Consider the following 19,590-nt stretch of genomic DNA (forward strand, 5'->3'; position numbering starts at 1 on the left):
GGTAGAACTCTGTAATAAGGCCATTAGGGCCTGGGGACTTGTCATCATTATTAGACTTAGAGCTTCCTCTAGCTCTTCTTGCATGAATGTTCTTCCATTAGTGCTCTTTGGTAGTCAAACGACTTCCACCACCTTCTCCAGATCCAACCTTTTGTCTCTGAATTCAACTCCCTTCCTCATGTCAGTCCCAAAAAAGCCTTCCAGTCCTTTTTACACAGTCCACTAGCCAGGTGCAATGCAAGCTCATCCTAGGCATCCCTTTCTTCTTCTGAAGGAAAGATTGAGGCATGAGACCTATCTAAGTTTCCTAAAGTGAAGTTCCAATCACTGCCCAACAGGCAGTGGTCCCCCATCCAATTGGAGTTCAATATGTGCCAACGTTCTTTCTTGTCATTAGAGCTATTCGGGGCATAGATACTCACTACCTTCAACTCAAATCCGAAGACACTCAATAATACTACTAAAACATTACCTCATAAACCATCTTGGGTTAGGGAGATTTGAGAGCTAAGACAACCACACTCCCTTTACCCCTACTCGGGCTATTACAGAAAACAATGTACTCCATCTTATTGCATGCAAACCAAATCTGTTCTTCAAATCCACAATTAAGTTCCTGCAGAAGAGCCACCTGTGGGTGAAGTTTTCTTATCACCTCTTGGAATTCCATCTGCTTGTTTTAGTCACATAGGCCTCAGATGTTCCAGAACAACAACTCAAAAGTTGGTCACTACCCAATTACCCCTCCGTCCAACCCCCGTTTCCAATGTAATAGCTTTGTGGGCATCCTTGAGAAAATTAAATCCATTTTCCCTGGTTGAATTGGCAACTCTCGTGATGTCCTTGATTCTCTTCGCCAACCCACATTTATGCTTGACATCTCTTTGGACACCTTCAGCCTCCTGAGCCACCCTTTCCTTGACCTTCTCGTGCATTCTTTTCCTACCCATGGCATCTGGCATATCCTCATCCACTAGTTTGATGACCTGTGCACCTTGCGGGAGGTGAGTCTTCTCCTTCTCAAGCTCACGGGGGTCCCTCCCACCTTGCATGGAGTCATTGCAAGCCTCTCTACTACTACCTGCACATTCGACTAGAACCTTACTCTCATTTGCAATTGGCTTAACCACTTTCAACTTGCCCTTCTTGCCCATTGATCTCCAAGGCTCCGTGTTATCCATCCTTTCAACAAGCTCTTCCTAACCTTTGATGTTAGGGCTGACATGCACCTTTGGTGGATCAGAGATAGCATCCATATTCATGACCACCATGGGAGTATCGGCATGTGTGCGAGTCTCATTAGGGCCTTCCTTATCTTCAGTAGCCAGCTTGATGTTTGTTGGCTTATCAGGGCAATTTTTTGCAAAGTGACCCAGCTTCTTACACACGATGCAAGCATCAAGGAACAGCCCAAACTTGACATGTTGAGGGAGTACCATACCTTTCAAGAGCTTGATCTCCACATAGTTTGAAATATCATGGGCTCTGTCCCAATCTCTAGAGGATCCAAACCTGCTTGTGTGCAAAAGGATCATTGTTTGCTTGGGTGTAGGCATTTTTTGTGAGGTTCACGGAAGTTTCTATATATAGGTATCTTGCATGACTTATAACTTATGCATTGCTCAACGAAATTTGGTAGACTTTATCTTCAAGTTGTAGTACACATTCCAAGCTTGAACATGAGACCTAAAAATTATGGAATAAGGATTTGGAACGACATTGTTAAATCATTACAAGTGCTATGTTGCATGTGAAGCATGCATCCTGAAGACTATAGGATATAGCAATTATCAAAATTTTGTTCTACACATATATGCAGCCAAGTAATGATTCAAAAGTACACTATGTGAGCTTCTCCTCAACCCAAGGACACACCTAAATGAGAACATTAAGCATGGGTTAACAGGCCTCCAATGTTGTGCTAAAGTGAGGCACACGCATTTGAGGGCACACTCCATAACTTTTTTTTAAATTTATTGAAACCCAAAATGGATTGAAAATTTGGAATCCAAACCAGTGGGACTACTGCGTGGTGGTCTAAAAACATTGATAGTTGTTGATATTGGTATCTAGATTCATGCTAAAACGGAAGAAGTTGAAAATGTGCAATTTGTACATGTGCAAAGATCTTTTAATAAATCCAACACTATTTACAATTTTGAATTGCTTCTTTTTCCATGCAATTGCTTGCTATATGGGTCATAAGCATGCCAAGGGTCATTGCATTTCATAATACATAGCATCAAACCTGATAGCGTGCCATTTGGCCTATTTGTGTTTTGAAGCATTTAGGGCCACATTGCACTTGTTTGGGATATCCAATTCTACTAATGTGTATCATCGGAGGGAGGAAAACTGGCGGTTGAAAATTTTGCTACTCCCGCAGATTTCAAATTTTCACACCTCCTGCCCATCAAATCTTGGAAGATTAAGTACCTACAACTTGTCCCTGCCCTGTAATCCACACGCACCTCAACGTGACCTTGTGCCATCTTTGGTTTGGCATTGTCGTCTTTCGGGTAAGTTGTCTTCTATTCTTTGATCAACTCACAAACTAGCTTCTCTCTATTTTGGTTTGGCATTGTTGTCTTTCATTGATCGTTGCCATGGCAACATACAGCTTACCATGGATTGCAAGAGAAGTAGACAGAGACTGCAAAATAGGAAAGCTAAAAAGCTTGGTCAGGGCACAAGGAACCGATTGTGGGTTGAGGAAAGAAATGATATGGTATCAAAACGGCAACGGAAGACACTTTTGCAACCTTTACGAAGGGAGAAACAATGAGAAGAAAGAAGACTCCTTACAGAGCAGCAACAGGAAGTAGTTACAGATGCATGCATTCGATCATGGCCATTGGAGAGAAGAACACAAGCTGTAATGTCATGATTGGTGGTAGCATTCGAGGAAGCAACATCAGGGCATTCAGGTAAATACCAGTCTCGAGTCTTCATAGGCTTTAGCCTGCACCCTAAAGTTCGTAGAGTAACAACCCTACCAACACCTCATGAGATGCATGTAGAGCAGAAGCAATGCCCAATCATCTCAATTTGAGTATTCTATGGGCTTTAACAAAACGCAAGAAAAGGAGAGATAGCCTAAGTGCGAAAGTCATTGCAATAGTGGTGATGTTTTGGCACGAAAATACGTGAGTTTCTCCAAATAACAAGGACATCTGTAGAAAGTGGACGGGACGCAAGATGTTTGATGAGCATATCATACACTTGCTTGATACAATGCAGGTCAGTGGCTACCTAAACCATCCTGGTGGCTGGTAGTTTACTTGTTTCATTTCTTGATACAACATACGTTAGTGGTTGCCTAAACTAGCTTGGTGGTTGTTTATGATTGAGCTTTGGGATAGTTTACTAGGATGGCTTGGAATTAATGTGATTATCTTAAACCAGTCCAGTGATTGGAATATCATGCAACTGTGGCTGGTTCAGCTCAAACACCCAAACCGGGCTAGCTTGGACTTAATGTGATTGTCCTAAACTAGCCTGGTGGTTGGAACATCATGCAACCATGGTTGTTCAGCTCAAACACCAGTTATGTGATTGTCCTAAAGCAGTGTGGTTGAATAGAAAGCAAAAGCAATATATTGTTATTTTACTAAACCAGCCCAATGGTTGGAATATCATGCAATGGTGGCTGGTTCAGCTCAAACACCAGTGTGGTTGAACAAGCATTAGTTATTGACTAGCTAGGTGGTTGAAATTACTGTGTTTCTTAGTATTCTATTAGTTAAGTTTAATTTCCTATTGTTCGAGTCATATACTACTTAATTTCTAGACCGGGATGGCTTGGACTTAATGTGATTGTCCTAAGCTAGCCCGGTTGTGTTTCAAGTCAAACAGCAGTATTTGATTGAAATTGTGGTTGAATAAAAATAAAGAAATGAAACGAACTAGGGTGCGGTAAGCTGCTTAAGGGAAAAGGTGGGATGAATTACGAAATTTATAATAAGTCGATTTAAATTAACAATGTTTTAAATTGAAATAAAAGTAAGTTGAGAATATCAAAATTGTATGCTTTTTGCCTTTTTGCATTTAAAAAGCGAAGATATGCTTTTACCCATGAGTTTTTACGTTGTTTGAATAAGACCTTCATGATTGACATTAATTAAAATCAATCTAAGGGCTCATATTCGTAAGGGCTAAAATCAATCTAGGGGCTCCTATTCATTACACTTGGCTTAAGGAGATAAAAGAAAACCAAAAAATATGATTTCTGTAAGTTTTGAAAGTCAAGAAAGGGAAATACCTGACTACAAACTAAGCAAAAAATAGTAGGTCCAAGCAAATGTCGTGTGTGTTTAAGCATTCCCTTCTTGCGAGTATCTCAACACAGAAAAAGATAAGAATTTAGAATATGCAAAAGTCAACAAACAAGGTGAAATTCAAAACATATATATAATATAGTTTATATAACCACACATGATGTGGGTGGGGAGACGGCACGCTTCCTTCCCCAAAGAGTTATAATTCGAGGGAACGGGCCCTTTGTCGTGCACCGAGAATGGAATCGTCGTGAATATTAGCGTCGAGATTGAGTATCGCGAATATGTAAGGGACTCACACATTACCTAAATCTCAATGGGCATGTTTGTATTCCAAGTTGAGCACCAAGTATGTACGTCTGCTTCACTTTCTGAAAAGATGTAAAAAACACGTCTGAAATGGAAACAATATTAAAATATGGTATTGTTGAACAACAAATCATTAGTCTAGCTTTTATCAAAATTATATATATAAATTGCTACATGTAGTGTTGGAATGTAAATGACATTTTCGATAATACATTTATAAATTACTACATGTAATGTTGCAATATAAAACTACATTTCAGACAAAAGCAAAAAAGCCTTGGCTCAAAATCTGTCGTAAATACAAATCAACATCAATGGCTCATATTCATGACACGTGCCTAAACAAGATGGGAGACTCTCTCTTGAAATGATTAGAGACATTCGTATTCTACCAGAGTCTATAAGCTATGAGATACATTACCAATCAAGGAAAGGAAGCAAAGGCAAGTTTTTTTTAAAAAAAAAAGGAAAGGAAGTAAAGACTCTCGAACTAAACTTGTCTCAAGATTTGCTAGGATTTGCCTCAACACCGTTGTTTTCACTTGGTCCTTCTTCAAGGATGAGAAATCTCTATGGACCTCACAAATTGTCGAAGATGCCAAGCACATGCGCCAAGAGCAAATCTAAAGATTTTGGTCATTGGATTCTCATGAAGATCAAGAATCTTAACCAGGTGCTTCATTAATGACTATTTGACTAAAAACAAGGTGGATGTATCTAGAGGGCCTGCCAAGAGGTAGGAGATGAAGGGCTCGGGCAAGGGGTGGAGGTCCTGAGGGAGATGGAACTGAAGAGAGGAGCAGTAGACAGTGATCTCGCATTTGAACTCACCTGCATGGTCCTTGTCTTCTAATAGTTTGCGCACTGAACATAGGAACAGTAAGAGTGAGTAGTTGTTGCATTCCCCTAGCTAAACAAACACCCATGGCAATAATAGAACGAGATGATATCTTGGAGATGCTTCACAAAGCCTACGCTCACCTTCTACATGTGCCTGAGAGGTAACTGCCTTGAAACCCTTTTTCAGTGGCCTCTTGGGGGTCTTCCTGATCGGAGAGCCCTTTAGTGGGTCCCTTCTTCTCTAGAGGTATCATTGACAGCGCACATATGGTTGAACGAGGTGATGAAGTGGTGATGTATCATGTGGCGGAGCAAGATACGCCAACTAGAAACAGAAGCCATCTTTAGCAAACGTTATGTGATGGAGTGGTTCGTGCAAATCCATTGCACGCAAGCTCTAAGAAGATGCACGCCACTTATAATATGTGTTCCTGGTTTGGCAACACCTACACTCTGGTCCCCACGTTGCTGGAGGTCCGTGAAGTTCCCATCATCAACTAGAGGATCCCCCTTTGTTTGTCCGATCTTCTGGAGCTATGAGACGCATAGTTTTATCCGATTGTCATGCAGAGCAGTTGCTTCGCGTTGCTAACATTCCGGAAGGAGAAGAATGAATACGACATGAAGAAATGAAGTTGAATACGAATGGACCTCTCCCAAAGTCCCCACAGCTAGTTTCCATGGACTTTGGAGAAGTAGCAACAGCGGCCATTCCTCAAACCAGATCGCCAAGCTCCACAGACGTCGCCCAAACAATAATTCCTTTGCTCAACAAACAATGCAACGCAGCTTGCAGAAGAGGACACCACCCCCGTCAACTGTTATATTGAGCCCAACTCCTCTGGAAATTGGAATGTCTTCAATTGTGTCATGCGCGGATGCGAGAGTCAATGCTTTGAGATTGGGCGGTTTTTGCTCCGGATTGACTCGGTGTTGGATTTGACACACCTAAATAGTTCGCGCTCATTGTTCATGTGATTGTGTGCAGTGAGGATCTTGGATTCCGGCTGCGGGGGTTTGAAAAACGCAGAATAGTGGAAGGGAGATGGTGCGAGGACACAAAGCAAAATCCGGTGCAGATACGCAGGTCACGAACAAACGGATGGCAGGCATCCTGGAAGAAATTGCTGATGTATCTGCCGGGAAACGTAGCGAGCTATATCCGAATTTCCCAGACTACGTGAGTTTTTTGACGAAGCATATGGAACTTCTTGAGTTGCAACAACCCACGAAAATCCTCGTGACAGAAGATACTACTGGTAGCAAGACTGGAGAAGGATACTAAAGTATACTATGCGCTGTAGAAGCAAAGCTGGCTGTCGAAGGGAGTTGCAGTTGATGATGATGATGATGAGAGGGGTGGTCGACCGTCAACAATAGGCAAGCTCGAAGGAAGCAAAATCTATGGCGACCTCATAACACTGCAATGAGCTCCCCGCAAGCAATTTCTCGTGATCGTAGCGACGACGGCACAAATTCAAACAACGACACACCAGAACACCACTTCAAAGAGAGAGAGAGAGAGATTAGAAATTACCTGGATGAACCAATTCTTGTGGACGATCAAAAACTCCCACGGAATCCAAAGTTGGCAAAGATTGGGGACAACATACCCATATATAAGCACAAGATGACTTGAAAAGCTTCCTTTCCTTTTAGAGTTATACGCTTTCAAGTGAAACAAAAATCAACCATCAATCAACCATTTAGATTAATTTATGTCAATGGCATCTATTCATAACATGTGGCTCAAGGAGATGTGAGAGAACCCAAACATCTCTTTAGGTTGCCTAATGTAAATATATTGGTATAGAAATGAAAAGCAATATATTGTTATTTTCTAATTGTGAAATTTAGAATTGAAAAACAATATATTTGTTATTGTCTAATTATGATCGTCAGGCTAAACCAGCCTGATAGTTGAAATAATGACTGTCCTAAACCGGCCTGCTGGTTGAAATTGTGACCGTGTCCTAAAATAGCCTGGTGGTTGAAATTATGACTGTCCTAAACTAATGTGATGGTTGAAATTGTTTTGTTTTTCTAGTACCTTATTATATATAACTGTATTAAACCAGCCTGAGGGTTGAAATTATTTTCTTTTCCCGTAGGTTGATTAGTTTAATTAGATCGTGTTTTTGCACATACTGTATTTTGTTTTGTTTTTCTCATAGTAGTGCAAAAAGGGTACCTACATGTTGCATCAGCAGATGGATTGTATCTCAATTTTATGGATCTGAATTCTGACATTTCAATTGGGCAGAGGAGCTTTGAGCATTGGAAGCCCTGATACGTCAGGAAACTCAAAGATAGGAATGTTTGTTGTTGCCAATTTTCCAAACACACAGAGGCTTTGACCTATGTAGGCAAGCTGTGAATGACTTGAGATCTAGTCGTATTGAAGCATTGCTCCATGGGGATCAATGCCCATGTCTCCCCGATGAATGTGCAGTCTGTAGGTCACGTGAATCCTCATCATGTGTCACAAGAAAGGCCACCTGGATTCTCCCAAATAATTACTGCGCTTGTTTTTATAAATCCCAAATGATAGATTTACCCCACACTTGTTTTTAGTATATCCCAAACAACCACTGTGCTTGTTTTTAGTCATCTAATGACACGTCATGGGATCCAATTGCATTTTCCTTTGTTGCACACAAGAAAAATAGCTCCCACAAATAGGCTAGTTCTCTTTAACTATTGTCCAATTTCAACCACTGGGCTGGTGAAATATTAGAAAATGCATTTGTTCATGGCGTCCCCTTTAGGCTGGTTCTCTTTAACTATTGTCAAATTTCAACCATTGGGCTATGACCACAAATCCATGGGTGACCACAAATCCTAAACGAATGAATTGCATGCCATTCATCTTGTAATAATAGAAGCAAAACACTGCGTTGGTGGCAGTTAATATGCTAGTGTGCAACCAACCAATTCATTTTGTAATCATAGAAGCAAACCACCACGGTGGTGGCAGTTAATATCCTAGTGTGCAACCAACCAATTCATGTTATAATAATAGAAGAAAACCACCGTACTAGTGGCAATTAATATCCTAGGATGCAACCAACCTCCGCATTGGTGACCACTTATCCTGCACTAACACCTTGCTATCCTAAAATAGATCGTACTGTTGCAAAGTGCTATATTAAAACAATCCCCTTTAGGTTGCTTCTCTTTATCTATTACTGGGCTGGTGACCACAAATCCTAAATGAATTGCAAGCTATAGAATCGTACTATATTATTGGAAAATGTCCATCAAATTATAAAGTCCAACTCAGGGAAACATTTTCAAATTATAAAGTCCAACTGAGTGAAGCAGTCATAAGAAAATAGAATCTTCGAATCCAAGTAAATGCAACATTTTCAAATTATAAAGTCCAGTTGAGTGAAGAAGTCATAAAAGAGGTATCCAAGGACGGATAAATGGCAAATTATTACTTTAAAACTCAAGCTATATAGAAAAGAAAAATGTATAGTCAGTCGCTAAAGTTATATACCCGGGTAGTATACAATCAAGTTTTACTCTTCTATGTTTCGAAAAGATACCATCATCGTATCTAAGAATGGATAAATACAAAGACAATTTACTTTCTTTTTTTTCAAAGAAGACAATTTACTACTTAACTCAAGTTTTATTGAAAAAACGACTGTATTAGAGGGGTGGTCAGTCCCTAAAAAAGTCCCGGGTAATATATATCCAAGATTCTAAGAGATCAAGTCCTTTATCTTTAAAGGACTTTATATTTACGCAAGGATTCTAGGAAAAGGGCCCAACACTTGCACAGTGGGAGCCTTTAGCAACATACTTCGCAAACTGTGGGTTCTTATAATATTGAAGGCCTTCCTATAGTTCCTCCTGTAATATGACCATCTTGTGAATGCCACTCTTGGGAACTCTATGTTCCTCCTCCAAGCGATCACTCTCATCTATGACAATCTTGGGTTGCCAAGGGACCCCTTGCGAAATAGCTTCATCAACAAGCTCAGGACCAGCGACAAAAAAAATGTCATTGCTGATTTGGCTTTTCATCTTTGTTCCTTTGCTATTCCTTCATTCGAGAATGTCGGGTTTTAAAACTTAGTTTGCTCTCCTGCTATCCAAGCTGTAATTGTTCACATATTCTAATCTATCAAATCAAGTCGTCTTGACATGCTCAACGATGTAATCTAGTAAGATCTTTGCCATCTTTGAAGACCCATGTACCGATAGATTCCCCACACATTACATTGATGAATATGACATGATGATAGTTAAGGCTAGAGGAGGTAGGCATTGGCAAGGAAATGCATTTTCCTTGATTTAGGATTACCTGCAGCCCCCACAAAATATAACCCTTAGTAAATCCCAACCACCACGCTTGTTTCAGTAAATCCCAAAGTAATCCCAAACAAGGGAAAATGTAAATCCCAAATAGTATACTAATCCCAAACAACCACTGTGCTTGTTTTAGTGACAATGATTGTGCATGAGGGACCATCTAATTCATAGGTTTAGATTAACATTGAGTCGGAATTAGACTATAATAACAATGATTATGCATGACGGACCATCTAATTCACAGGCTCAGATTAGCATTGAGCTGGAATCATACTGTAATAACAATGACTTTGCATGGGGGACCATCTAGTTCACAAGCTTAAATTAGCATTGAGTCTGTTCATCAGACTGTAATAACAATAGTTCTCGTTCTTATGACTGAGAACTATTGTTATTACAGTTTGATGAACCGATTCAATGCTTATCTGATGTCCTATTTTGATTTTGCCTTTCTTCAAGGCAGTTGACTGTAATAACAATGACTTTGCACGAGGGACCATCTCTTTCACAGGCTCAGATTAGCATTGAGTCAGAAATCAGACTGTAATAACAATGATTTTGCATGAGGGACCATCTAATTCGCACACTTAGATCAGCGCATTAAGTTGGAGTTAGAGTGTAAGAACATATCAGACTGTTAGAATTTTAGAATTTCTAGTTATAATGGCCATTGAATTATTATGATATTGGCTCCGATGATTGAGAAATTCTCCCATGGCAACCATCTGATTACACGTCATGGCTAGAGGATGATTTATATGACCGCATATGCTAGGCTGGGCTACCAGCAAGCTAGATGCATGTGCCATTGCTCCTCCCTCCTCATCCCATTGCATTATTATGATCTTGGCTCCGATGTGACTGAGAAATTCTCCCATGGCAACCATCTAATCACACGTCATGGCTAGAAGATGATGTATATGACCGTTTACACTAGGCTGGGCTACTAGCAAAATCCAACAGTTGGATTGTGTGCTCTTAGCAACGATAGGCATCCAGAGTCGCACAAATTGACATAAGAAACGAAGGGGAAAAGAGTGGGAGGACGGCAAGTCTACCTATATAAAGGTCTTTAAAAGGGTAGAGAAACAATTCACCACACCCAGGAAAATCCCTCTCCCCCCCCTTCCACGCTCTCCAAGCCCCCTTCCACCCCTGTGATGAATCTTTTACTGCAACCTCAATGCCCCTTCATAATGCTGCCCAAGTCATGGGATCCATTGTTTGCCTTGGCTCTCCATCCTGCAACACCACTCAACAAGTGTTTAGAGGCACATCGAAGCAGAAAAAAGACTTTTCCCATATACCTAGCAACATAGCCACTACTGGGTAGATCAAATTTGTAGATAAGGAACCGAGATATCTCATCCATTGACGGGACCCTCCCTATGAAAAAAAGATACAGACCTCCCTTGGCAAGCCGTCCTAGCTCCAGTTTAATCTCATCAACTTGGATTTCACACATAAGACGTTATGTTTTCGTCCCGCCTCTCGAACCACTCACTCTCAGATTCCTTCTTGCGCCTCACCACCTCAGCTTGCATAATAACTTTAGCTAAGTTCATCTGATAGCAAGGCGAAGTGGCACTATGAAGTTTCTTTCCAAAGACTTTGGCATACGTGAAGGCGTCCTTCTCATGAATCCCTTCTTTCTCAGGAAGCTTTCGAAGTTCATTCCTCATCCGAGGCGTCAAAAACGTTCCCATTCTCTGCACTCATGCTATGAGGGATTTGGCCTAGCTCTACTCTAGTTTTGAACCTACGACGCTTCAACCCTCCTTGGTCCTGATCATTATGCAGCGCATGGCAATCATGTACTGGGCAGCCTCCCCCTCACAACAACCAGTCAATCAGAATGGCTTTCCTTTATTGATATTGATTAAGTATCACGTGTGTCTTAGATGATAAAAACATATGGTTCCAAATGACTTTTAAATCTCATGAAAACCCAACCTAAAATTAGGTAGTAGATTGGTCATCAAACATGATGGTGAGATTGTCTATTCTATAGCATTTAAAGATAAAGTAAGATATGCCATGCACACAAGCCCAAATGGACATGAAATAAAAACATAATAGTGTGTGCATTCTTGGTTGTGGTTCATAAAACCACACTGCTAAATTCAATATTTAAACTAAAAAAAAGTGTTGATAGCTCAAGTACTCGACCTATTTATAATGGTATTTGTCTCATGTGTAGAAAACTTCCCAAGGCAAGCGTAATTATCACTATTTGGCATAGTCTCCCTGTGCCTTTTAACAAGGTTTGAGTGGCCCAATTAAGCTTCAAAGTTGTTCTTTTCAAAATGCCATAAAAGGGAAAAGCTACTCTCTTTTCTTATCAAACCAAGGTTCGAGCTGCAACGTAGCATTCAACTGGTGAGAATTTGAAATTAGTTGGTTGTATAGTCGAGTTATAACTTTTAAAAGTTTGTGATATTAATTGCTAATTTCAGTTATAATTTCAAATTTATCCTTGCTTTCTTTCTTGTCACATGTGCTCTCTTATTTGTGAGGGAAATGCGATTTCTTTTTTCTTTGCAAGAGTAAAAGCAATTGAATTAGGAAAAATGAAAAAAGATACAAGGATAAGAACTTGAAGCAATTACAAGACTTTGGCAAGCATTCTTGCTGCCATGAGCAAAGACTTGTTATGTCTACCAAAGAAAAAAAAACGTCTAAGGACTCTTGTTTCAATTTGCAATAATCAAAATCCAGTGGCATAGGGATTTTTTGAAAACTGAGTGAATTTCTGCACTTCCACAATCCTTGCAGCACCGTTGTACGAACCGGATGCTATATCATAAGCTGGCAATTCGTCATCCATCCTTTGTCACCCAGCATCACAGACTTCCAGTGGACCTGAATGGTTGCTTCTTTAGTACTAGTGAATGGGATTTCTAACATCTCTCCTCCATAGTTGATGGTTCAATATACTCTCCCTGTTGTGGCTTCTGAAGCCGTGATCACCAAGACCGGATGGCATCCCAGTCGAATTTTTGGAGAGGGATCATCTATGAAGTCCATCCTAGTGACTCTGACATATGGATTCCTACATGGTCGTAACATCCATGGTTCTGCTTCTGCGAGGGTCTCCATTAATGCCACAACTTGAGTGAGCTGTGTGGCAGATGAATACTCAGTGTGTGTTAGAGGCCTTTCCCGTGTGAGGCCAAGCTAGCAAATATGCTGAGCTTTGCCTTCTGCGAGCGAAAGCAATAGCGAAGCCTGTCAACAATTCCCATGAAGTTGTTTATGCCATGCTTGCCCATTTTTATGGGAAATCAAGCCATTTTGGCATGATAGGAAGCTCTGAGTGGCTCGATCTCTCATATCCCTGTAATGCTAGGGTGGAGAGGCCCGAAATCCCTCTCTAGTACAAGTTGGCACCGACAATCGTAACGATGGCATATCCTGGCATTCCTTGGCAAATATGCCGATTTCACCGCGTTCTGGAACGGGCTCTTAAGAGGTGGAGCCATTTTGGGCATGCTTCATAGCTAAGACACGTAATATCATGATACCTTACACCTTTCTTGTTGAAGAAGAATATATATGACTGCGGCTTTTCTTTTACGCCACGTTGCCCCCTTCGTCTCCTCTCCCATCTCCTCAAGCTTTCATCGCCATAGCCACCCGTCTCCCCTCACCTGCATGAGGACCTCGGCGGTCGCCTGTCGTCTTCCCCAGCTCTCCTCCCGTCTCCATAGCCACTGCGGAGCCCTGCTGCCCGACACCCCCCCTCCTTGGAGCTTTCCCGTGGCTAAACCCTCTCCACTTGTACATGACCCTCGGTGGATCTTTCTCGGCTGCCCTGGCGTTGGCAAAGGCACGTACGCCAGTCGCCTTTCCAAGCTTTTGGGTATAGCCCACATTGCCATGGGGGACCTCGTTAGAGAAGAGCTCGCTCAAACCACAGCTGCAGGAGACAAGGCATAATTCTCTCATATTGTCTCTCAATTTACTTTTGTAATGTTACGTCCATCCGCAATAGAAAACCAAAATATTTTCCGGCTGTAGCAGGGATTTAAGCCAGTCGAAAATATGCCTGTTTCCTAGCGCGTTTGTTGTCGATCTAAGGGTGTTTGCTGTGGATTTGCAGCTCAAAAAAATCATGGATGAGGGCAAGCTTCTCCCAGACGATGTGATTTTGGAGCTGTTATCAAAGCGATTAGAGAGAGGATCTGCATGCGATGAGTCGGGCTTTATTTTGGACGGCTTTCCTCGCACGCAGAGCCAAGCGGTGAGTCATACAGAAGAGACATATTCATTATAAGGCGTCTGCGGTTAACTATGTCTTGTACGTTTTCTCAATTCTGATAGTTTTCGTTCTTCTGCAGGTGTCTATGCTAGTATTATGTCTTCTTATGTCGTGACTCTCTCTCTTTCTCTCTGCCATCCTTCCCCACCAAGTTTTATAAAACCAGTTGAGGCTCTCGTTCATGTCATGGTGTGTGTGTTTGTTTGATTCCTAAGAATCGCTAATTCGGATGAGTCAATTTGTCTGCTTAGCATTGTTGCTACGAAGCAAACAAACCTCTCTCTCTCTCTCTCTCTCTCTCTCCCCATTCTCCTCCTCTATTTGGCTCTTCAGAATTATGGTTTGAACTGTGAAGAATGCACTTGCATGTATAATACTAATTTTGGGACCATACCAAAGCTATTTATTGCCCGTCGTTTTTGTGCAGGGAATTCTGGATAAATTGATTGAAATCGACCTTGTTGTCAACTTGAGGCTAAGAGAAGACGTCTTGATTAAAAAATGTCTTGGGAGAAGGATTTGCACTCGATGTGGCTCCAATTATAACATTGCAAACGTTGATGTTCATGGTGTGGACGGATCACCAAGAATATTCATGCCACCTCTCTTGCCACCACCCGCGTGTTCCCATAAGTTGATAATTCGTGCAGATGACACAGAGGAGATAGTACGAGCTCGATTACGTGTACATGCAAAAGAGGTGAGATTTCTTCGAGCGAGTGTGCAAGATGAGTAGTCTTGTGCTTGTATGCTTATTAACCTCTTATTGACTTTCTATTGTTTTGCATGGTGTGCTGACTTTTTAGAGTAAACCTGTTGAGGAGTATTATCGTGCACAAGGAAAGCTCAAAGACTTTGATGTGCTTGGAGGAATACCCGAGACCTGGCCAAAACTCTTGGATGTACTTAACTTGCATTGGCTTGCAAAACCTCAATCAATGGCAGTGTAGGTCTCCACTCTACCATCAAATACTCCTTCACGTATTGGAGAGATCTTTCGCCATACTCGCCATACTAGGATGCACTAGCAATTTTACATTTTAGGCCCAATGGCCGAAAAATTGGTCTTGTGGCCCATAGCTCAAGAGATGCCTTATAAATTATGTATTTTACCATGATCTTGGAAAAATAGCCTCATTGATGTCATTTGTACTCTTCTTTTGGAGAGGCTTTGTAAGATTGATCACTAGGAAAGCTTTCACATTTCTTTAGATCAAGCTTTTCCACAACATTACAGTAAATTGTAAAGTGGGCTCACATTGTGCCGTTATACTGGAAGTAACTTTCCATTTCGGGGAATCAATATAGGTTTGAGAGATGAATCTCATCGAAAGTGTGTTGAATAGCATGAAGGTTGTATTCTTGGTACCTACCAGCATACTCTTGGACTAACGAATTGTGAAGGAGTATGTAATTGTGAAATCGATGGTCGATGACAAATGGTAGTCCTTCTCAGCCATTTGACATTTTGTCTATATAAAGTTTCTCTATTGGGTTTCCATACTCTTCATATTTATTATTATTCCAACTAAAAGCTTTTCATGTTGTCTCTTTTCAAGGTCCTAGTATATGGTAATGGCCAAGTTCCAATGTGGCACCAAGGAAACATATGTATGATGAATTTTAGAGTGGATATTTGGATTTCAGTCGAGTGGGGTTGAGCTTAACACACACTCTCTCTCTCTCTCTCTCTCTCTCTCTCTCTCTCTCTCTCTCTCACACACACACACACACACACAGCACACTGTGTGTGTGTGTGTGTGTGGAGGCGTTGCTTCTGTGTGTGTGTGTGGAGGCGTTGCTTTTTTGTTTGCATCCATTAGTTTGCCACCAATTACTTGTCGTTGCTCATGAGTTGTAGGTCTCTCCATAATCAATAATATACTCAATCAATTGGCTAATTATCTTTGAGAGCTCGCATACAACATTTGAATTATGAATCTTCTTTTGCAAGGGACTTCCTCTGTCATGCCATCAAGTCAAGGTGTCCTTATCACTGGTTGTGGGGGATCAATAGAGGATATTAGGCACTTGTTGTGGTCATACCTAGTAACTACGGGAATTTGGTGTCGATTGGAAGGCTCAATAAGAAAGGCAGGGCTGATGACTTGGTTCTCAATTGGGTCCAAATGGAGGGTGGCCCTCATTGGATCCAAGGCTGATGATGTGGTTCTCAATTGGGTTCAAATGGAGGATGGCCCTCATTGGGGATCCAGGGGCCTCTTGTTGACTTTAGTGACATGTTTACCATATCTTCGTGTAGTAGTTCTCGCAATTTGGGAAACTCATAATCGGGTTTTGAGTGAGTGTCATTTTGTGTTGGTTGAAATCCTTGCTAACAGATTGTGTTGAGAAGCAAAAAGTCTATTTAGTCAGCATGTGTTTATTAGACGTGAGTTCACCTCTTTTCAATGTTTGATCATGTTGCCTTGGCAATACAGGGTATAGACATTATGCCCTTGTATAGTTATGCAATTTTTGTATTTGGGGGGGTGACCTTGTCATTAATATAGAATTAGCAAAAAAACAAAGTTGTCCTCAGCATCATGAGCGAGTTAGTGAAATAAGGATTAAGATTTATTGCCATCATCATTGAAGAACTAGAGCTCCTTTGATTGATTGTGGAATCAAATGGTGAAAGGAGATTCTAACACCATTGGACTTCTTAATACATTTTTGCTGCAAGGTGTCTTGGTGGTTTAGTAGCCAAGGCATGTAGTGATACACTTGGTCTTGATGTGGCCTTTTGGACAATCGCATCTAGCTCACAAATTGTTTAAGCTTCTTGTTCTACAATCGGTACCAGTTTCTATACTATACCACTTCATTTGTCAATTGCACAAATTGTTTTGCACACAACCATCATGCTCGTGGTGGTTTCATCCAACTTGGCTTTCACTCTACAAAGCTACCTGCTCTTGCTCTGTCTTGGTCCATGGAGTTAGACATTTTGTAGCTTGTATTTCAAGTTAATCCTTCGAATCATCGATTAGTTGAGCCATGCTCTCATGTTTCTCCAATTATAGAAAGTCTTTGGAAATTTTCTCAAGTTACGCCTTTGAATCATGGATTTGTTGAGCCATGCTCTCATGTTTCTCCAATTATAGAAAAAGTCTTTGGACCACTTTAGCAAGCAGTCTTCTTGATACTTCATCCTTTTCTTGGGTAGCTGATTTTGAACAATGTGCACAAGTATTACAAGTGTTTTGATACCTTTGTATCATGTTTCTCCCCAAAAATTTTGCATTTCTTAATGAGATGATCTTTTAGGAGAAAAGGTGAAGATATCTAGCTAAATATGCTCACATTCTTGATCTTGAGCATCGAGGGCAAGTGTGGCAATCACACCATTCATAGCTAGGTGTTTGCCAAAGACATCTCAACTTAACCTTGTAGTTTTGAATGTTAGGGAGCATGTTGCATCTTGCCTTTGATCTCCATTAGAGCTTTTTCAGTTTGTCTTTGGGCTCAGAGATTCAATGCAAAGATCAATAATGGGAAAAATATTGGTAAAGCGAAAAGTTAATTGGGATTCTTCAGACTTCCAAGAATTGGAGGTAAAGCCAAACTTTGATTACTTGGATTCAAAGTGCTGTTCATGATTGATTAGATATATTTTTTAATAGACTCAAAGGCAATTTTCCTCTTAGATTCTAATTTTGTTGAGATCTTAGTGAGTGGAATACCCTGGTTTTGGGTTGAAGTAATGTTTAGAGTGATGCGATAAGGTGGAAATCAGAGTAGTACAACTTGATTTAATTCTCATTAACCAACCTGATAGGAGGTCACCTTAGAAACATTTGAGTTGGACCATTTTGTTTGAGAAGAATTCGTTTAATGAGTATCTTTAGGTTGGGTTTCATGGGTTCAAACTAAAAATTACAAGCCTTCCTCAATCAAGATGATTTCTTAAGACGCTAGATGCTTCCTTAAGATATGGCAATCATGCCATGCCTTTCATCGCGACCAAGCAGTTGGCCTCATATCTCATCCACTTAGAGGAGCTACTCAAGGCAATGTTAAATGGGACTAGGGAGGCCCATGATGTTTCTTATAACCACATCATCTCAAAAAAGATCATGGACCTCCATGATCTTCACTTCATAAGATGATGTTCAACAGCTGCATAAGCAAGGTGGAATTGGGCATCGTCCATTGTTAAACCTTATAGGCTATTCTGTCCCAAGGGGTTTGTTTTGTATTGAGTAACTTGGTTGAACATCCTTTAGTGTCTTGTTAGTGTACTTGGCCTAGCCATTACATCTCAAATCATAAACTGACTATGTTGATCACTTGCAATCTCAATAGGACAACCAAATCAAGAAATAATGTGCTCAAATACAAACTTAAAAGTGCTATGAGCTAAGTTGTCTCCTAATGCCTTAGGGTCATTATTTGCTTGGGTGTAGCCATTTTTTGTGAGGTTCATGGCATTTTTTGTATATAGGTATCTTGCATGACCCATAACTTATGCATTGCTCAATGGAATTTGACAAGATTTGTGACTTGTCTTTAAGTTATAGTACACATTCTAATCTTGAACATGAGACCAAAAAAATATGGAATAAAGATTTTGAATGAGATCGTTAAAGTATTACAAGTGCTATGCTGCATCCTGAAGAGTATAGAATTTAGAAATTTATTAAAAAACATCAAAGTTTTACCCTGCACATACATGCAACCAAATACTCATTCAAAAGTACACTACGTGAGATTCTCCTCAACCCAAGGACACACCTAATTGAGAACCTTAGGTATGGTGTAAGGGGCCTCCAATGTTGTGCTAAAATTATGCACACCTATTCAAGGGCAAGCTCCATAACTTTTTCTTAATTTGTTAAAAATCAAAATGGATTAAAAATTTGGAATCCAAACCAGTGGGACTACTGTATGGTCGTATTAAAACATTGATAGTTGGTGATATTGGTATCTAGATTCACCCTAGAATGGAAGAATTTAAAAATGTGCAATTTATGCATGTGCGAAGATCTTTTAATAAATCCAACACTGTTTACAATTTTGTATTAGTTCTTTTTGCATGCACTTGCTTGCTATATGGCTCATAAGCATGTCAAAGGGCATTGCATTTCACATACACAACATCAAACCCGATAGCGTGCCCTTTCACCTATTTGTGTTTTGAAGCATTTGAGGCCATATTGCACTTGCTTGGGATATCCCATTTTGCTGATGTGTATCACTGGAGGAAGGAAACGCTGGCGGCTGAAAATTTTGCTACTTTTGCGAATGTCAAAATTTCACCTCCCGCTTGCAAATCTTTGAACATCGCAACCTGCACTGACCTGCAACCTGCAGTGTAATCCTTGCTCATTAATCCTACCATTGAACACGTGGGGACCAAGGGAGGTCTCTCCACCAATGAGAGGCAAAAATGGAATCCTCCATTCTTTTAAAGCCCAAGCCTTCCCATTGGCTAGTTTTCTAATCACAAATCTTAAGGGCCTAATTGAAGAGGCCCTTTTGAGTCCAAGTTCCCTAATGCACTAGCTGATGGAGCATGACAAGATCACTATAAAATTTGAAGAGAAATAGTCTAAGCACCATGAAGATGTCATACAA

At 40.6% G+C, this 19,590-nt stretch overlaps 1 protein-coding gene across 1 annotated transcript; it reads left to right on the forward strand.

The window, feature by feature from the left end:
• The first annotated feature begins 13,319 nt into the window (after positions 1 to 13,319).
• Positions 13,320 to 15,301, forward strand: LOC147896346 (adenylate kinase 1, chloroplastic-like). Its single transcript, XM_087382602.1, has 4 exons — positions 13,320 to 13,682; positions 13,852 to 13,992; positions 14,438 to 14,710; positions 14,817 to 15,301. The coding sequence occupies exons 1-4, from the start codon at positions 13,404 to 13,406 to the stop codon at positions 14,958 to 14,960; spliced, it is 837 nt and encodes a 278-aa protein (XP_087238728.1). The 5' UTR covers positions 13,320 to 13,403; the 3' UTR covers positions 14,961 to 15,301.
• The last annotated feature ends 4,289 nt before the right edge of the window (positions 15,302 to 19,590 follow it).

The sequence above is a fragment of the Dipteris shenzhenensis genome, chromosome 12, assembly GCF_047967505.1.
Source record: "Dipteris shenzhenensis isolate YYH24624 ecotype China chromosome 12, Dip_SZ_1.0, whole genome shotgun sequence".
In the NCBI taxonomy this organism is placed as follows: Eukaryota; Viridiplantae; Streptophyta; class Polypodiopsida; order Gleicheniales; family Dipteridaceae; genus Dipteris; species Dipteris shenzhenensis.

What these genes read in the sequence shown, in the direction of transcription:
- LOC147896346 (XM_087382602.1), top strand. Translation starts at nt 13,404, where the DNA reads ATGAGGACCTCGGCGGTCGCCTGTCGTCTTCCCCAGCTCTCCTCCCGT. An exon ending in CCACAGCTGCAGGAGACAAG is followed by an intron (nt 13,683 to 13,851) that starts GCATAATTCTCT and finishes GTGGATTTGCAG; the next exon opens with CTCAAAAAAATCATGGATGA. An exon ending in CTCGCACGCAGAGCCAAGCG is followed by an intron (nt 13,993 to 14,437) that starts GTGAGTCATACA and finishes GTTTTTGTGCAG; the next exon opens with GGAATTCTGGATAAATTGAT.